This window comes from Thamnophis sirtalis, unplaced genomic scaffold, assembly GCF_051295495.1.
Source record: "Thamnophis sirtalis isolate CommonGarterSnake01/CBP01778 unplaced genomic scaffold, rThaSir2_p1.2 scaffold_3, whole genome shotgun sequence".
Classification (NCBI taxonomy): Eukaryota; Metazoa; Chordata; class Lepidosauria; order Squamata; family Natricidae; genus Thamnophis; species Thamnophis sirtalis.
Window position 1 is genome coordinate 166,106,574 of NW_028261383.1, and position 17,933 is coordinate 166,124,506.

Genomic DNA, 17,933 nt, shown 5'->3' on the forward strand with positions numbered 1-17,933 from the left:
TTTCTCAGAGCAGATGTGCACAGACAATGCTGGAAACTCGCATGCCTGTGGTGAGGAGGTAGGGATAATGTCTAGTTTGTGGCACCCCTCCCCAGGAAGAGACATTGATGCGAAAACAAGGCTCTTTGGGGAACGTGTTAACCAAGGCTAGAACATTCCACAGGGATAATAAGTGATGTAAGATTTGGGTTGGAAAGTTAATGTCAAGAACAGGTTTCTGAGGAAAGAAATGTAGCCAATCTGGCCAAAAAAGAAACAAACAAAATTATCTGTATTAGATTTCTGGTATGATCCCCAATAAAAAGACCTCTGGTTTAAAGTCTATTTGTTTGTGTGTCATTTTCTCCAACCACATGTGGATTTTAGTCCAGTATCTTTTAGCTTCAATGCAAGTCTACCACATGTGGTAATATGAGCCCGGTATCTGATTTCCAACATTTTTCTGATTTATTCTTGGACATTCCTGCAATTCTGGTTGGGGGTAGATGCCACCCAGGGGTGGGTTTCTCGCCCCGTTCCAACCGGTTCGGTTGGAACGGGGCCGGCGGCGTCCTCGTGCGCACGTGCGGCACACGCATGCGTACTAGCGTCTGTGTGATGCTCCAGCTGCTCCTGGAGGATCGCGCAGGGGCTGTATGCGTCCTGCGCATGCATGGAAGTGCAGAACTCGTCAAAACCAGGTAAGGAGTGCGGGCGGGCGAGTGGGCCCTTCGCCGTTCCCGGAAGTTACTTACTTTCGGGTTCGCCGACCAACCGGTTCGCAGGGACCGCCGCGAACCGGTTGACACCCACCCCTGATGCCACCTGTAAAACATCTTATACAATTTTTCTCTATATGCAGTAGACATTGTCATTTTATAATTTTGAGCCCACAGTTTCTGCCATTTCTGTAAATCAATCCCATACCTAAAAATTTTCCCCCAAGCTATCATAGTTTCTTTGACTTGTTGTTCTTGTAATCTCAGAAATTTATAACAAAGACTTAAAATATCTGATTGTAAATGTGTTAACAGCAGCCAGAATCGTATTTGTAAAAAACTGGAAAAATGAAACAGTACCAAAACAGGAAGAAGTTATTCGAAAAATAATGGACTGTGCTGAAATGAGTAAATTGACATTTGAAATTAGAGAACAAGAGGACGAGCAATTTTATAAGATATGGGACTTGTTTTATCAGTGGCTGGGGGAAACAACTTGGAAATGAAAAATGTTTTACTCATGCTTTAACTGAAGGAGTTAAATGATAACACAATCATGCTGTGAAATAAATTAACAACGATACAATGAAAAACTGATATATCTATGAATTGAATACTTTAGAATTTTTTTGGTTTTAAAAAGGATATGGATAATAATGATTTTATGTATACTTGATAGAGGATTGGTGATATAATGTATAACGTTAAGAACATATTACAATGGTATCTTTTTGTTGATAAATAATTTTAATAAGGGAATAATTGAAAATTGGTATATATATGTAGCGACTATTTAGAATATTTTGTTGAAAAATGAAAGAATAAGATTTCTGTTTGAATGTATGATGTACAAGGATAATAATGAACATAAGCATACCTGATAGTTGATTGGTGGAATTATGCATAATTGAAAATAGTGATATACAAATATAAATGGTTGGTTAAAAAAAAATTCTATCACATGGGGATTATACAAAGGTATACTGTTATCAAATAGACAATCAAGAATGTAAGGGACTTATGATTTATTGGAAAAAAAATAATACTAATTGTAATTGAACATATACTGTACAATGAAAGTGAGGTATTTAGTTATACTGGATGAAAAATCTGAGATGGTAAATATTATTCGAGAATATGGATGTTAAAACACCTGTAACCAAACGACATGCTGTATGTGATGATGTTTTTTTATTTTTTTGTTGTGTTTTTTTATTGTTGTGTGTATATGTTGTCTATGTAATAAAAATAAAAATTTATTTTAAAAAATTATCTGTATTAGGCAGACCTCCCAAAATCTCCTTCACAGAGGCATCTGAGACTGGTTCAAGTGCATTGTATTATTAACATCTGTTTACCACGCCTGTATTGAAGAAATTGTCAGGATTAGGATTCTTTTCCTCCACCCCATGGTCCTCATGAACATCTTCTCATGTGTAAACTCTTTAGAGCTCAGTTTCCCACATAGTAGCTGGGCAAATGCAATCACATACAATCCTGTGACTTCAGTTCATTTTTTTTCTTGGTCATTGCTATGCCATTGTTATGCCTCCCCCGAAAAAGGAGACAAAAAGCAAAAGTAAATGTTTTGTTGTGTTAAGTTTATTTAGCAGATTTCAACACTGTTTCCCATTTAATCCAAGCTTCTTCTGATTTTTTTTTATTGCTTTTATGTTGCTTAGAATCATGACTGTAGATTCTTGGTTACAGAGCAAAGAAGGGAAGGGAAGGGAAAAGAAGGGAAGGGGAGGGAGGGGAGGGGAAGAGAGAGGGGTGGAGAAGGAAGGGGAGGAGACAAGAAGGAAGGGAAGCAGAGGGGAGTGGAGGAGAGGGGAAAGGAAAGGAAATCCAATACATGGAGGACCAAACTGGTTGCCGAGGTGGCGCAGTGGTTAGAGTGCAGTACTGTAGGCCACTTCAGCTGACTGCTATCTGCAGTTCGGCGGTTCAAATCTCACCGGCTCAAGGTTGACTCAGCCTTCCATCCTTCCGAGGTGGGTGAAATGAGGACCCGGATTGTTGTTGGGGGCAATATGCTGACTCTATAAACCGCTTAGAGAGGGCTGAAAGCCCTATGAAGCGGTATATAAGTCTAACTGCTATTGCTATTTACATTTAAGCAAAAAAATGACCCACAGCAACTGTATGATTTGCAAATAAGCAGTCTTTTTTCCTGAAAAAAATGTTTATCCAGGCACTTAAAGCTTATAGATTGAAAGTGATCCAAGGCAAGTTCAGCCCATGAGTTGATTTTCCAGGTATAACTTTTTTGTGATCGATCAATTTTCTACTATGAACGTTAGGTCATGCAGATAAAAACTAATTGAAGAAATTAGTGTGAAAAAACAAATCTAAAGTTTGTTCCCCTCCCATTGTTTTGCTGTTTTCAGGCTAAGCAGGAGGATCTGATTCCAGTAAATTCAACTTCTACAGAGTTTTCTTTAGCAAGATTTATTGAATTGAATTGGATACAGTTATAAGAATTCCAGCAACTGAACAGTTTCCAGTTTATAATCAATATATCACCATATATATTTAGGATAGAGACTTTTTGATTTTCTCTCTTATAGATTTTCTACAATTCAACATGTTTCTTCATTGATAACAGGAAACGTAAGAATCATCTGAATTTCCATCAGGTTAGGAACTGGCGAGGCCCTACAATAGGAAACCCAATCAAATCCCTTTAGCATACTTACCTCTGGGGTAATGCTTTAAGTAAGAAGTGATTGGTCAAGATAAACTTAATGTTTTGATAATGCCATTGTTCGAAAAACAAATGATACACCACACATTCAATTTTAACTTTAAAAAAGGTAACAGAAAAGTTTGTCACTTAGATAGAACACCAGGAAAAAATGCTACAGAAATGATGATTAATCTACTGTGAAGTTTAGAAGCAGCTGTAAAAGGAAGTCAGAGGCTGCTGCGTTGTCATAAATTTCGAAGAATGACTGCAGAAAAGTAAAATTATAACTTAGGAGAGATTATATCTCTCTCCTAGAGAATATTGATCTTGCAGCTGTGTTTAGTAGGAATTTACCAAATTATATTCCATCAAATTTGTATTAAACTTTACCATACTGTTGTGACTCAGCAGTTCTGCTGAGACCTTTTTCAGGATACAAAATTCAGTGTGGTGATTCAGCAGTTCTGCTGAGAGTTTTTTCGGGATACAAAATTCAGTATGCAGCTGGAGCTTGTGGGAGGAGGTTTGGAGATAAAAGGGGAGATGCTGCCACGCCCCAGTCGCTGGAGTCAACGTTCCTTCGTGTGTTCCGTGTTTGGTAAAACATTGTTTGATTACTAATCATGATTGATGCTTGTTACACTTGGAAAAGTGCTTTGGTGTTTCATGTAAACCTGATCTGTGAAGACTGTGGAAGAACTGCAGTGTTTGTAAGAGCTTTTGTTTTGAATTCTTATCGGAGACTTATGTTTATGTTAGTTCTGGGCTCAAAGCCAGTTTGAACTGAAAACTGATAAAGAAAAGTCCTTTTAAGTTATTTTGCCTGTGTTTGTTAACAAGCCGTGTAGGGGGGTCAGAACACCATACTATGGGAAAATTGGAGTATGTAAAAATACTGAAGAGAAAAGCTTTTGAACAGTGTGTGCTGCCTGCTCTAACATGTTCCAGTGAAACATGGACCCTAACTTCACAATTGATACAAAAGCTACAAGTGGCGCAAACAGCCAAGGGAAGATACATGCTCGGCATTACGAGACAAGTTAGAAAGAGCTGCTCATGGATTAGAGAACAAATAAAAGCATATGATATCATAAAAAGAGTAAAAGAATTGAAATGGAAATGGGCTGGTCACATAGCAAGAAAACCTGATGACAGATGGACCAAGGCAGTCATAGAATGGATCCCACTTGATAAAAAAAACATCCACAAAAGAAACCTAAAACATGATGGATCTAACGACACCAGCAAGTGTTGCAAGCCCAATTGGCAAAAGAAAGCTCAGGACCATATTGTTTGGAAACATGTGGAAGAGGCCTTCATCCTGCAGTGGATAGACAATGACTAAAATGATGAAAGAATGCAACTCAGAAGAGGGGTGGGGCTTGACGTCGCTACAACACGACATGCAATCTTGGGGCTCCAGGATTGCTGTCGATACCTTTGTTGCTGGATGATCTTTTTTGGATCTAACCGTTCTGAAGGAACGGTGATAGTGAAGGGCATGTCCTGCTGATCTCGGGGGCATCGCAAAGCCCCTGATTGATCCAGCAAAAAGCTCTTTTTGCCGGCTACAAGAGAAGCAGCCAATATGGCTGCAGAACGTTGGGACAAGCCCCTGAAACGGAAGCAGCACAGGAGAGACAATGTGTCGAAATGGTGAGAAAAACATTTATTATTAGAGAAGAGAAAACCCCAAAGTCTCAGAGTTAAAATAAAATTGAAGACAGGAGGAAACAAGTGGCAAATTTACCCTGGTTTAAAACTATTGTGTTATTTTTTTTTCACTTTAATTTTGTTTGTTTTTTATGGATGGACTTTTTACAAATGCCTCTTACTTTTAAACTGGACTGGTCTTTTTTTCCCCTTCTTCCTCTATACTTTCCCCATTTTTTGTGTTTGTGGATTAAAAGCCTCTTTCCTCGCAAGGCTCAGACGGATCGTAATCTTTAAACAATTTTTTTCTCTTTCCAGAGAAAAACCCTTTCTGGAGTTCGGTGTTTAGAAAAGAGAGCCAAAAACAGAGGGAAAAGATGTAACACTGCCATTTAGTGGCTAGAGGCTTGGCAACATCTGATATTACAAAGTTATCGGATTGGTTTACTGAAAGGGTCGATGGAAAAAACTTCACTGAATGTGTTTGAAACCTAGCAAAAGCCTTGGAGGTTTTAGTGGCAGTGTTTATAACTTGGGAAAATGGCACTACATGAAGAAGAAAAGGAAGTAACATTGCAAAAAATATGTTAGAAATTCAAGAACTCTTAATAACTTAATAACTACAAAAAGAATTTTTAGATTCTGATGTATTTTCTATACTTTTTAGCACTGGTCTCTAATCATAATAAAGATTTCATTAATAATAAACTGCTTGGTTAGAAACAAATATCATAGGATTTGAAATCTACACAAATCAAAAAAGAAAGACAGAAAGGATTAGATTTTATACTGTAGATACCTTCAGCCCTTTATTAATTATGACCAAAACAATAAGAACAACTGATGGTACAGTTACTGATTTGCATTATATTTTATTTGCATTGAAACATTTATTTTCAAACATATGTTTTAACAAAATAGAAATAATACGATTTACTGCATCTGCTATTTTGGGAATAACTGTACTGATATATTATAGGGATGAAGAAAGGTGATATATTTGTTTCTTTGACTTATATGTTTCATACAAGAACTCAAGGCAACATAGAATCTAGATAATGGTCCACCCATTTTCCCCCACAAGATCCCTGTGAGATAGGTTAGACAGAGAGAACTTCTGGCCCCAAAATACAAGTTAGCAAAAGACAGATAGTTTTAAAATTGGAGACTTAATTCCCAATATATGGCAAACAAATCAAAGATCGCTTTTAACATTCCTGTGATTTCATTTCAAATATTTGGCACTGGAAGATGGTTCTGGTTGACAGCAAGAAAATCAAGAGCTGTGATTTAGGAAGACAGAAATCTGACGGAAGAGGAGTTGACAATTCACTGTAACTGATTTCAGACTCTTGCAACATAGAATTGAAGCTGGTTACCTGGTATTTCATATTGATGCATAACAGCCATGTTTTTTTTAAAAAGAAACTTATTTAAGGGCAGAATAAAAGCAAACAAAATTAATCAGAAAAATTGAACCAACTCAGTAAACATGTAGAAATATCAACAGAAGGACAGTTAATTATTCATACTCTCTAATTTCTCCTGTAATAAGAATATACATTACCAGCAAATTTTTGTAAGGAGAAACTAATGGAAATTTAGGGATTTAGTGTAGGGGCTGAAGACACCAGACTGGAAACCAGGAGTCAATGAGCTCTATCCTGCCTTAGGCTCAAAGGCACCTGGGTGACATTGAGCTGGTCACTCTCTGTAGAAAAAAGGCAATAGGAAAACAGAACAATGTAGCCAAGAAATCTACAATAGCCAATAATCAATTGAACAAGCACAGAGACACACAAACGTTTACACAGTACTTTAAACACCCTTAAAGCTCCATAAAAACAACAATAAACATCCATTACTTTAAATGTTTCAGCCAAAATATTCCCCGTTAAATAAACAATCTTTCTTTTTGAGCAAACGCAACTTATAAAAACCCTGCCTTGTGATGAGAACAACAGCTCTGATAGCCTGCAGAAAACCACCAATGTGATAAGCCATTGCAGAAGTTCTTTCAGACAATAAACTGTGCAAAAGCAGGGTATTTTCTGACAGTTGAATTTTATTTCATGGAATAAAATGGCTTATAATGTTATTGACAGATCTGCAGGCACCTTTTTATGTTGGGAAACGGCTAATATAAAAAGTAAGCTTGGTTACTTTTGCTATGCTTTTAGAGAAAGAGAATAAGAGAAAAACTGGTATGCTCTAAATGCTAGAGAACATTGACCATTAATAGCCATGCTTATTTGCACCCAAGGTGGCTCCACTAGAACCAATTCCTCACCAGTCTCTTGATGGCTGCATGTATCTCGCTGTTCCTCAGGCTGTATATGAAAGGGTTCAGCATAGGGGTGACTACTGTGTAGAATATTGAGGCCACTCTCAGCCTCGAGACAGAATAGGAAGATGATGGGCGGAGGTAGGTGCCTATCACTGTGCCATAGAACAAAGCCACAGTGGTGAGGTGGGCACTGCAAGTAGAGAAAGCTTTGGACTTTTTGGACTTAGATGGAAGCTTCACCACCTTCAGGACAATGAAGACATAAGAGAAAACAATGAGCAGCAGAGGCCCAAGGACAATTGCTGTCCCTTCGCTGACAAGAAGCTTATCAACAACGGAGGTGTCAGAACAAGAGATTTTCAGTAAAGGATGGAGGTCACAGAAAAAATGGGGGATTTCTCGGGAAGCACAGAAGGTAAAATCAGATACCAACAGGATGTACAACAAGGCGTGGAAATGAGCCAGGAGCCAGCAGCAAGCAGCCAACAGAAGGCAGCACTTGAAGTTCATAACTCTGGCATAGTGCAATGGGTGGCAGATGGCTACATAGCGATCATATGCCATGGAGGCCAGGAGAAAGTTATCTGTCGCAGCAAAACTCACAAAGAAATACATCTGTGTCAGGCAACCATTATGGGATATTGCTTTTGTCTGGGTCGCTAAGTTGTATAGCAATTTAGGTATTGCAGCAGAACTAAATCCAAGGTCAGCCAGTGACAAATGGCAGAGGAAGAAATACATGGGAGCTTGGAGGAGGCTGGCATTAGAGAAGATCAGCAAGATTATCAAGAGGTTCCCTAGCAGACAAAGCAAGTACATACAGAGGAAGATGGGAAAGAGAACACCTTGGAGGTCTGGTGAGGAGGAGAAACCCAGAAGGATGAATCCAGCAAAGATGGTTTGATTCTTCTCTTCTGTGTTCATCCTGCAACTCAGGCATTTAGGACCAAGTTCTTGTCTACTTCTCTGCTCTGTATTTCAGCTGGCTCCAGAAATACTAAATTAGTTTGAGAGAAAGAAAGAAAATATTTACAGTTGTTAAATATATTCATAGGGATTTCTCTTGTGAAAGGCATACAGCTTATTTTAATTTGCATTCCAGCAACTGAAAAAGCCATTCCCTCCAAATATGGCCATTAATCTCTGCATAATTCTCCCCTCTTTCACTTTTTCCAAGCAACTGAGAATCTTTTTGATATGTTAGAAGAGTTTTGTTTGTTTTCAGAATGTACAATGACAAATTATTTATGAGTGTTAAAATAGGGGATTAGACAGTAAAAGAAAAATTTCTGCAATTGGACTGATCAGTTAAGGATTTTTTTTTTAATGACCAAAGGGCTCCAATTACCCAGTTCCTTCTTCCTATGAAGTCGTAACTATTTCAGATGAAATCGCTTAATTTAGGGGAATAGAGCAGACTGCCTCCTTCTGTGCAGAACGTTTATCCATCTCCCCATTACTGTTTACACTGACAGGTAGGAACCAAACTCATATTTTTCAGGCAAACTTTTTCCCCCACATGTTAAAGTTCAAAGGCTGTTTGTGTGACTTATTATGTGCAAAGTTTCCACTAAGCAATAGCCCTTTTAATTATGTCATTTTTCTCCCAGGCTGATTCCCCACCCTGTCTACACTCTGAACAAAGAGATAACAATCCATTTCTAATTCAAAGTCTCATTCTCCAGGGTTCTTTTTCACCAGTACCTCCATTATGCCACCCGGTATGTATCTCCCCATTTGCCAAAAGGCAGTTTGCATGTGGAAAATAGAACCACAATAATGACAGAGAGGAGAACTTTGCAACTGCATTGCTCTATGGTTCATTCAGATAAAATGTGCTGAGAAAGCACTGAGTTCAAAGAATATGGCAGCAAGGTGTGCACAGTTATATGTTGTTATCTATACAGACACAAAGGAAAATGGGGAATACAGCTGAATAAAGCACTAACAAGATCATATGATTTGCCCATAAAGTATAATTGAATACCCTACCATATCTCTACAGGAACCAGAAGTCTTGATGCTTTCATTAAAAATGGATCTCTTTTGTTATGCCATCATTTACCTAAGAACAAAGTCTTTGCAGTGTAACCTTTTCATTCCTGAAGCAGAAATGCCTTGGCACAGGCATAAATAGGACCCTTATTGTAATGAGATGAAGATAATTCATCTTCATTGAACTCCCCAAGGAAAGAAAGTACAAGTTATGAGGACATTCTTCAGGGAACTTGTTAATCAAAAATAACATATACAGCAGTAAAGTAAGTAAAATCTTTATTACGGTCAAAGACCAGCAATACACATTAGTTTTTACACTATATTAAAAAATACTAACATTAAAATATAATTTAAAAGTATTGACATTAAAAGTGGATAATAACATAATGGTCCAAAGATTGTTAGAGGGATGTCCAGATAATTGGTACAAGATGGTACTATACTTCTGTAGCCAATTTTTTTCTTATGGACATTGCAACAGCACAGAACTTTGCCACTGCATATGTAGTAACCGGGTTAGTGTCCTGGAGGAGAAAGCCTAGATAAAAATTGTCTGCCCTCCCTGGCAATCTCTCTAATAAGGGGAGAATATGTGCAGATATACAGCAGGAATACCAAGCAATCTAAAATTGGCTAGGTTGGTGGATACCAAACATAACTGGTTTTTTTTTTTAGTAAACAAGACTTTATTAAGACAAACAGTATTTCTCTCAATATGTTGGATCTCCAGAAATTTACTTCCCAGTGGCAAACGTCACCAGTTGTAATGTACAGACTTATATTAGGAAATCCCTATCACGAGTATATTAACATTATAGATCAGAGTAGGACTTGCCTTTTCTCATCTGATGGAGGATTATCAATATATATCACCAGCTTTAGAAAAAGTCTCTTTGAAAGCTTAAATGAATCAATAGCAACAACACCCAGTGGGCAAATCTGCATAACAGTTTCATCCAGTTGCAAACACTGAGAACATACCACTGCAGTCTTAATATTGGTTATTTTTCATTCAGCTATTTCAGTTTGCATTTCAAACAGAGGTGGGTTCCTACCAGTTCGCACCTATTCGGTAGAACCGGTTCGTCAAATCTACCAAACCGGTTAGAAGAGGTTCCACCAGTGGACCCGGAAAGCAGGCCACACCTACAGAAGAGGTTCCAAAATGTTTTGAAACCCACCACTGGTCCTTGAATATGATTATTCTACACTATCCTGCCCATATTTATAAAATTCAGCGCCTCTGTGAAAGGTAAGGATGACTACTGTGTTCATGGTGCAATCAGAACATTGCGTGTGTTGAAGTTATTTTAACGCAAACCAAAGATGCCTTTTAAAAAACAAGTTTACATCATATTCTTATGCATGCCAGTGCAGTGTGTGAGGTAATTTAAGGTGGTTCTGACAAGTGTCATCAGCATCTTCATATCTGGTCACATGGGGGGCAAGCCACTCCCATCCGGTCACATGGGCGGCAAGCCACTCCCACAAAGGAGGCCACACCCACAGAGTAGGTTCGAACAATTTTTGAAACCCACCACTGATTTCAGAATAGCTTAATTTGCAGGGTTAAATGTACCATTTTATTCCCTTATTGTAAAAAGTTTTCGTTGATCATTCCTGCATTTAAATTATTGTGAGAGGTTCAGTTACAAGGTTCATTTTTTTAAAGAATTGATTAGCCTTTCCCAATTATTTTATTCCTCCCATGGAGAAAGCATTTTCCTCTTGCACACTTTAGAATGGCCCTCCTTCATAACTTTCTCTTTCAGAGGAAGGTAAGTATTTGCCTGTTGTCAGGTTTCCTGCAGTTGCCACAAATTTCCTCGTCTGCACAAACAATATCCATGAAGCTTCCTATTATCTGTATAACTTTGCACTTGCTTGGCAAAAGTGTGATGATATGTTCATAGCATAATCCATATACTGGACTACCTATTATAAAAAACTGTGAAATGTCAATATTTCTTTTTGTGTCTGCCAATGGCCATCCAGCCACCCTGTGTTGCTTGGGGAAGGGTGGACCACAGGATCATCTGAAGGGCTGCTGCGAGGAATATTCTAGCTGCTAGGATTATAATAAGTCATGCAGATCCACTCAGATATGAACTAGGAACCTCTGGCTAAAATGCCTGGGTCTTGCATTGTAATCTGGGATGAGTTTGAATTGTTGACTCTTGAGGAAGTGGGCAGGATTCTCCAAGCTGCCTATATCTAGGTCCTTCCCAGGTTGTTGAGATCCCTCAAGAGGATCCTGCAATTGGGTCCATGCTGTGGAGGTGGCCTGTTTCAGGGAGGGAATAATGTCTTTAGCCTTGAAGGAGGTGGCAATGAGCCTAGAACTAAAAATGTTTATAATTATTATTGTCATGTCTTCAACTTTCCATTTAAAAATGGAACCTTTTTTGTTGTTGAGATGATGGTCAGATTCCAGTTGCAAAGAAGTTTGAAGGAAGCAAATTATTTGTAACTGTTCCAGCCAGGGTTCAGGGATTTAGTATGGAGTCAGTAATAATTATGCTTGTCAATAACTTTTGATGCTGTTGGGAGGGGATGGTGCATCCATTGACCTCTCCTTGATTTCTCAGCAGCTTTGGATACAATCAGTTATAATATCTTTCTGGGCTGGCTGTGAAGTTTGGGAAATGGGGGCACCATGTTAGGTTGGTTCTCCTCTTCCCTTCATGGCAATTTCCAATTAGTATTGACAGAGAGTTAGATCTCTGCCCCTACATCTTCAGCCCTTCAATATGAGGTGACACAGGGCTCAATAATCTCTCCTCTCTTGTTTAACATCTACATAAAACCATAATGTATCAGTTTAGGGTATGGTATCATTAATAGATTGTTGATACCTATTCATACATATCAACTCTGCGTTGTTCAAGTTGATGTTCTGTCTTAATTGCATCAAGATTGAAAGGTTGTAAATTTTAGAGGGGGCTATATCCTAGAATTCTCTGTCTTTAATCTCTTTCTCTGCAAAGAGTTGCATTTCCTCATTCAAAACTGGTGTGCAATCTGAGGGGAAGGATGGCAAGCAAACACTTCTCCATGGAGAATGGAGATGATAACCATGCCAAAGACTGAAGAACTGGGGAATACACTGGTTCTTCAGAACCTATGGTCTTCCTTCTCCATCTGGACATGGAGAAGATGGGAGAACACCTATCTTTGCCTTGGATGCCTGCTGTTCCCATGTTTTGGAAAATGAAAGGCTGAATCATGAAGCTCATAACCATGGCACAGTCTTTTAAAGGCTCTTGATTCACTAACCTAATCACCTTCAGAAATTGCCTATTTAGTTATCTTAAAAGTATTGAAGATGTTCAAAAAGATGTTTGAAAATCTGTTAATAAGTTTGAAGATAACCCAAAGAAAAGTACTATATATTGACTTCCGGTTTGAGGGGGCTTGCTGGTAGGAGCTGGTCGTTACAGCTCCAGAATCCTGGTCTGTCGGATGAGCAATCCATCAGCCATCTTACAGCTTGTTTACCTTTTCTTCAGGCCAAGGAGATAAGTGAGCTAATTGTGCCAGGCAACGTGCCAACTAACTCTCGCAGATCATCTCTGGGAGGGGAGGAAGGCCAGCCGATGACAGAATTGTCTCCGCGCCAGGAATTCCTGCTGTGATTAGCAGCACAAAGCAAACCTCAAATCCTCAGAACAAAACAAAATTTGATTTACTGAATCCAAGACGAGCAGAACCTGTACATGTGAACTCTTAATTGTTTGTATTAATCCTTAGCGTCATTTTTTACAAGAATTCCTTCTGATATCTTACTTGCTAAAGAGACACTCAAAATGGCGCCGAGCAGCTTCGTAACACTGTTTGAGCTTTGAATTTCTACAGAGTTTAAAACTTCAAAGGGAAGGAGTGATTTAATACTAAATTAAACAGTAACAGCTGCACAATTGACCAGCACAGACTTATTAATTGGTTGAAGAAGATTAAAACTTGGAATGGTCTCTAAGCAAAACCCTATTCAAAAGTCCCCCCCCCCCCGGTTTCAAAAAGCTCACTTGTCCCTGGGACAAAACTACAGTCATTACTTCCTCCCCCCATAGGGGAGCCATTAACTAAAGAGAGAGGTAGGAGAGAGGTAGAAGAAAGAGGTGTATGGACAGCAGAAGAGCTAACAATGGGTTTTTATCTTTCTGGGTGTTGATGACAAGAGGAACTGATGTAATTACTACTTAATATAATAGGATACTGGCTATGTAATAGTATACATGTGATTGTATGTTATGAAAATGGAAAATAAAAAAGTATATTTTGGGGGGGGAAAGTACTATGTATTTATGACCATATTGTTTGGAAACATGCGGAAGAGGCCTTCATCCTGCAGCGGATAGACAATGACTAAAATGATGAAAGAATGCAACTCAGAAGAGGGGGAGCTTGACGTCGCTACAACACGATATGCAATCTTGGGGCTCCAGGATTGCTGTCGATATCTTTGTTGCTGGATGATCTTTTTTGGATCTAACCGTTCTGAAGGAACGGTGATAATGAAGGGCATGTCCTGCTGATCTCAGGGGCATTGCAAAGCCCCTGATTGATCCAGCAAAAAACTCTTTTTGCCGGCTACAAGAGAAGCAGCCAATATGGCTGCAGAATGTTGGGACAAGCCCCTGAAATGGAAGCAGCACAGGAGAGACAATGTGTCAAAATGGTGAGAAAAACATTTATTATTAGAGAAGAGAAAACCCCAAAGTCTCAGAGTTAAAATAAAATTGAAGACAGGAGGAAACAAGTGGCAAATTTACCCTGGTTTAAAACTATTGTGTTATTTTTTTCACTTTAATTTTGTTTGTTTTTTATGGATGGACTTTGTACAAATGCCTCTTACTTTTAAACTGGACTGGTCTTTTTTTCCCCTTCTTCCTCTATACTTTTCCCATTTTTTGAGTTTGTGGATTAAAAGCCTCTTTCCTCGCAAGGCTCAGATGGATCGTAATCTTTAAACAATTTTTTTCTCTTTCTAGAGAAAAAAACTTTCTGGAGGGAAGAGTTGAGAATACTTATAAAACAATGATGAAATTTGAGGACAGAGTACAAAAAATTAAAGTGAAAGTGATAAGAAAATTGTTGACATTGACCGCAAATCGAGTGTGGAGGGAAATGATAAGTGCCGAATATGGAAAGGAGAAATTGATGAACTGAAACTCTATCTCAGATGTCAAAACATAGATGAAGAAAGGGGAGAAAATTTGGCAAAAACAATTAGAGTAATTTCGGCAGAAGCACCAACGATAACAAAAGTCAAGCAGATGAAAGAAACAGATGGAGGGTTTCGAATTCTTTTAAGATATCCAATGAACAACAAGTTGTCAAGAGAAGTCCACATAAGACTTATCAAGAAAACACTTAGAATACAGATTCGACAAATGGCAAGAGATATTGGACTGCACTATTTCTGGAAGGACACAGGATGATGAAATGAAATGTCACAATAAAATTTAGTTAAATGTAAAACTTTGAATATTATGTATAGGATAAAGTAATAATAGCTATAGTCAAATAAATGATCAGAACACTCAGCATACTCAGAAACTTGAATGAACATCTAGTTTGGAAATTCTAGCGGGCTCTGCACTGGAATAGATTTAGTCTGTTACATACTAAACTTTATGCTCCCTTATACCCATTTAGTGCTCCTCTTTTTAGATACATTTTAGACTTCTGGTTTTTATATATGCTTCTGTTTTATATTTTTAACTTTTTATAATTATTATTTTTTAGATTCTGATGTATTTTCTATACTTTCTAGTACCGGTCTCTAATCATAATAAAGATTTAATTAATAATAAACTGCTTGGTTAGAAACAAATATCATAGGATTTGAAATCTACACAAATCAAAAAAGAAAGACAGAAAGGATTAGATTTTATACTGTAGATACCTTCATCCCTTTATTAATTATGACCAAAACAATAAGAACAACTGATGGTATAGTTACTGATTTGCATTATATTTTATTTGTATTGAAACATTTATTTTCAAACATATGTTTTAACAAAACAGAAATAATACGATTTACTGCTTCTGCTATTTTTGGAATAACTGTACTGATATATTATAGGCATGGAGAAAGGTGATATATTGTATTTGTTTCTTTGACTTATAGTATATCATATGTTTCATACAAGAACTCAAGACAACATAGAATCTAAATAATGGTCCACCCATTTTTCCCCACAACATCCCTGTGAGGTAGGTTAGACAGAGAGAGAACTTCTGGCCCCAAAATACAAGTTAGCAAAAGACAGATAGTTTTAAATTTGGAGACTTAATTCCCAATATATGGCAAGCAAATCAAAGATCGCTTTTAAACATTCCTGTGATTTTAAACATTCCTGTGATTTCATTTCAAATATTTGGCACTGGGAGATGGTTCTGGTTGACAGCAAGAAAATCAAGAGCTGTGATTTAGGAAGACAGAAATCTGACAGAAGACGAGTTGACAATTCACTGTAACTGGTTTCAGACTCTTGTAACATAGAATTGAAGCTGGTTACCTGGTATTTCATATTGATGCATAACAGCCATGGTTTTTTTTAAAAAGAAACTTATTTAAGGGCAGAATAAAAGCAAACAAAATTAATCAGAAAAATTGAACCAACTCAGTAAACATGTAGAAATATCAACTGAAGGATAGTTAATAATTCATACTCTCAAATTTCTCCTGTAATAAGAATATACATTACCAGCAAATATTTGTAAGGAGAAACTAATGGAAATTTAGGGATTTAGTGTAGGGGCTGAAGACACCAGACTGGAAACCAGGAGTCAATGAGCTCTATCCTGCCTTAGGCTCAAAGGCACCTGGGTGACATTGAGCTGGTCACTCTCTGTAGAAAAAAGGCAATAGGAAAACAGAACAATGTAGCCAAGAAATCTACAATAGCCAATAATCAATTGAACACCCACAGAGACACACAAACGTTTACACAGTACTTTAAGCACCCTTAAAGCTCCATAAAAGCAACAATAAACATCCATTACTTCAAATGTTTCAGCCAAAATATTCCCCGTTAAATAAACAATCTTTCTTATTGAGCAAACGCAACTTATAAAAACCCTGCCTTGTGATGAGAGCAACAGCTCTGATAGCCTGCAGAAAACCACCAATGTGAAAAGTCATTGCAGAAGTTCTTTCAGACAATAAGCTGTCCAAAAGTAGTGTATTTTCTGACAGTTGAATTTTATTTCATGGAATAAAATGGCTTATAATGTTATTGACAGATCTGCAGGCACCTTTTTATGTTGGGAAACGGCTAATATAAAAAGTAAGCTTGTTGACTTTTGCTATGCTTTTACAGACAAGAGAATAAGAGAAAAACTGGTATGCTCTAAATGCTAGAGAACATTGACCATTAATAGCCATGCTTATTTGTACCCAAGGTGGCTCCATTAAAACCAATTCCTCACCAGTCTCTTGATGGCTGCATGTATCTCGCTGTTCCTCAGGCTGTATATGAAAGGATTGAGCATAGGGGTGACTACTGTGTAGAATATTGAGGCCACTCTCAGCCTCGAGACAGAATAGGAAGATGATGGGCGGAGGTAGGTGCCTAGCACTGTGCCATAGAACAAAGCCACAGTGGTGAGGTGGGCACTGCAAGTAGAGAAAGCTTTGGACTTTTTGGACTTAGATGGAAGCTTCACCACCTTCAGGACAATGAAGACATAAGAGAAAACAATGAGCAGCAGAGGCCCAAGGATAATTGCTGTCCCTTCGCTGAAAATAAGTTTATCAACAACGGAGTTGTCAGAACAAGAGATTTTCAATAAAGGATGGAGGTCACAGAAAAAATGGGGGATTTCTCGGGAAGCACAGAAGGTAAAATTAGATACCAACAGGATGTACAACAAGGCGTGGAAATGAGCCAGGAGCCAGCAGCAAGCAGCCAACAGAAGGCAACACTTGAAGCTCATAACTCTGGCATAGTGCAATGGGCGGCAGATGGCTACATAGCGATCATATGCCATGGAGGCCAGGAGAAAAGTATCTGTTGTAGCAAAACTCATAAAGAAATACATCTGTGTGAGGCAACCATTATGGGATATTGCTTTAGTCAGGGTCGCTAAGTTGTAGAGCAATTTAGGTATTGTAGCAGAAGTAAATCCAAGGTCAGCCAGTGACAAGTGGCAGAGGAAGAAATACATGGGAGCTTGGAGGAGGCTGGCATTAGAGAAGATCAGCAAGATTATCAAGAGGTTCCCTAGCAGACAAAGCAAGTACATACAGAGGAAGATGGGAAAGAGAACACCTTGGAGGTCTGGTGAGGAGGAGAAACCCAGAAGGATGAATCCAGCAAAGATGGTTTGATTCTTCTCTTCTGTGTTCATCCTGCAACTCAGGCATTTAGGACCAAGTTCTTGTCTACTTCTCTGCTCTGTATTTCAGCTGGCTCCAAAAATACTAAACTAGTTTGGGAGAAAGAAAGAAAATATTTACAGTTGTTAAATATATTCATAGGAATTTCTCTTTTGAAAGGCATACAGCTTATTTTAATTTGCATTCCAACAACTGAAAAAGCCATTCCCTCCAAATATGGCCATTAATCTCTGCATAATTCTCCCCTCTTTCACTTTTTCC

The 17,933-nt window shown here is 38.2% G+C and overlaps 2 protein-coding genes across 2 annotated transcripts; both read right to left on the bottom strand.

Moving 5' to 3' along the window:
* Window positions 1-7,312: 7,312 nt before the first annotated feature.
* On the bottom strand, window positions 7,313-8,251 carry LOC148048344 (olfactory receptor 1L6-like). The gene has a single exon (XM_087707917.1). The coding sequence runs from the start codon at window positions 8,249-8,251 to the stop codon at window positions 7,313-7,315; it is 939 nt and encodes a 312-aa protein (XP_087564043.1).
* Window positions 8,252-16,744: 8,493 nt separating this feature from the next.
* On the bottom strand, window positions 16,745-17,683 carry LOC148048345 (olfactory receptor 1L6-like). The gene has a single exon (XM_087707918.1). It carries the CDS (start codon window positions 17,681-17,683, stop codon window positions 16,745-16,747), a length of 939 nt encoding a protein of 312 aa, XP_087564044.1.
* Between the last annotated feature and the right edge of the window lie 250 nt (window positions 17,684-17,933).

Excerpts from the sequence above, each read along its gene's own strand:
- LOC148048345 (XM_087707918.1), bottom strand. The coding sequence starts at position 17,683 with ATGAACACAGAAGAGAAGAATCAAACCATCTTTGCTGGATTCATCCTT.
- LOC148048344 (XM_087707917.1), bottom strand. The coding sequence starts at position 8,251 with ATGAACACAGAAGAGAAGAATCAAACCATCTTTGCTGGATTCATCCTT.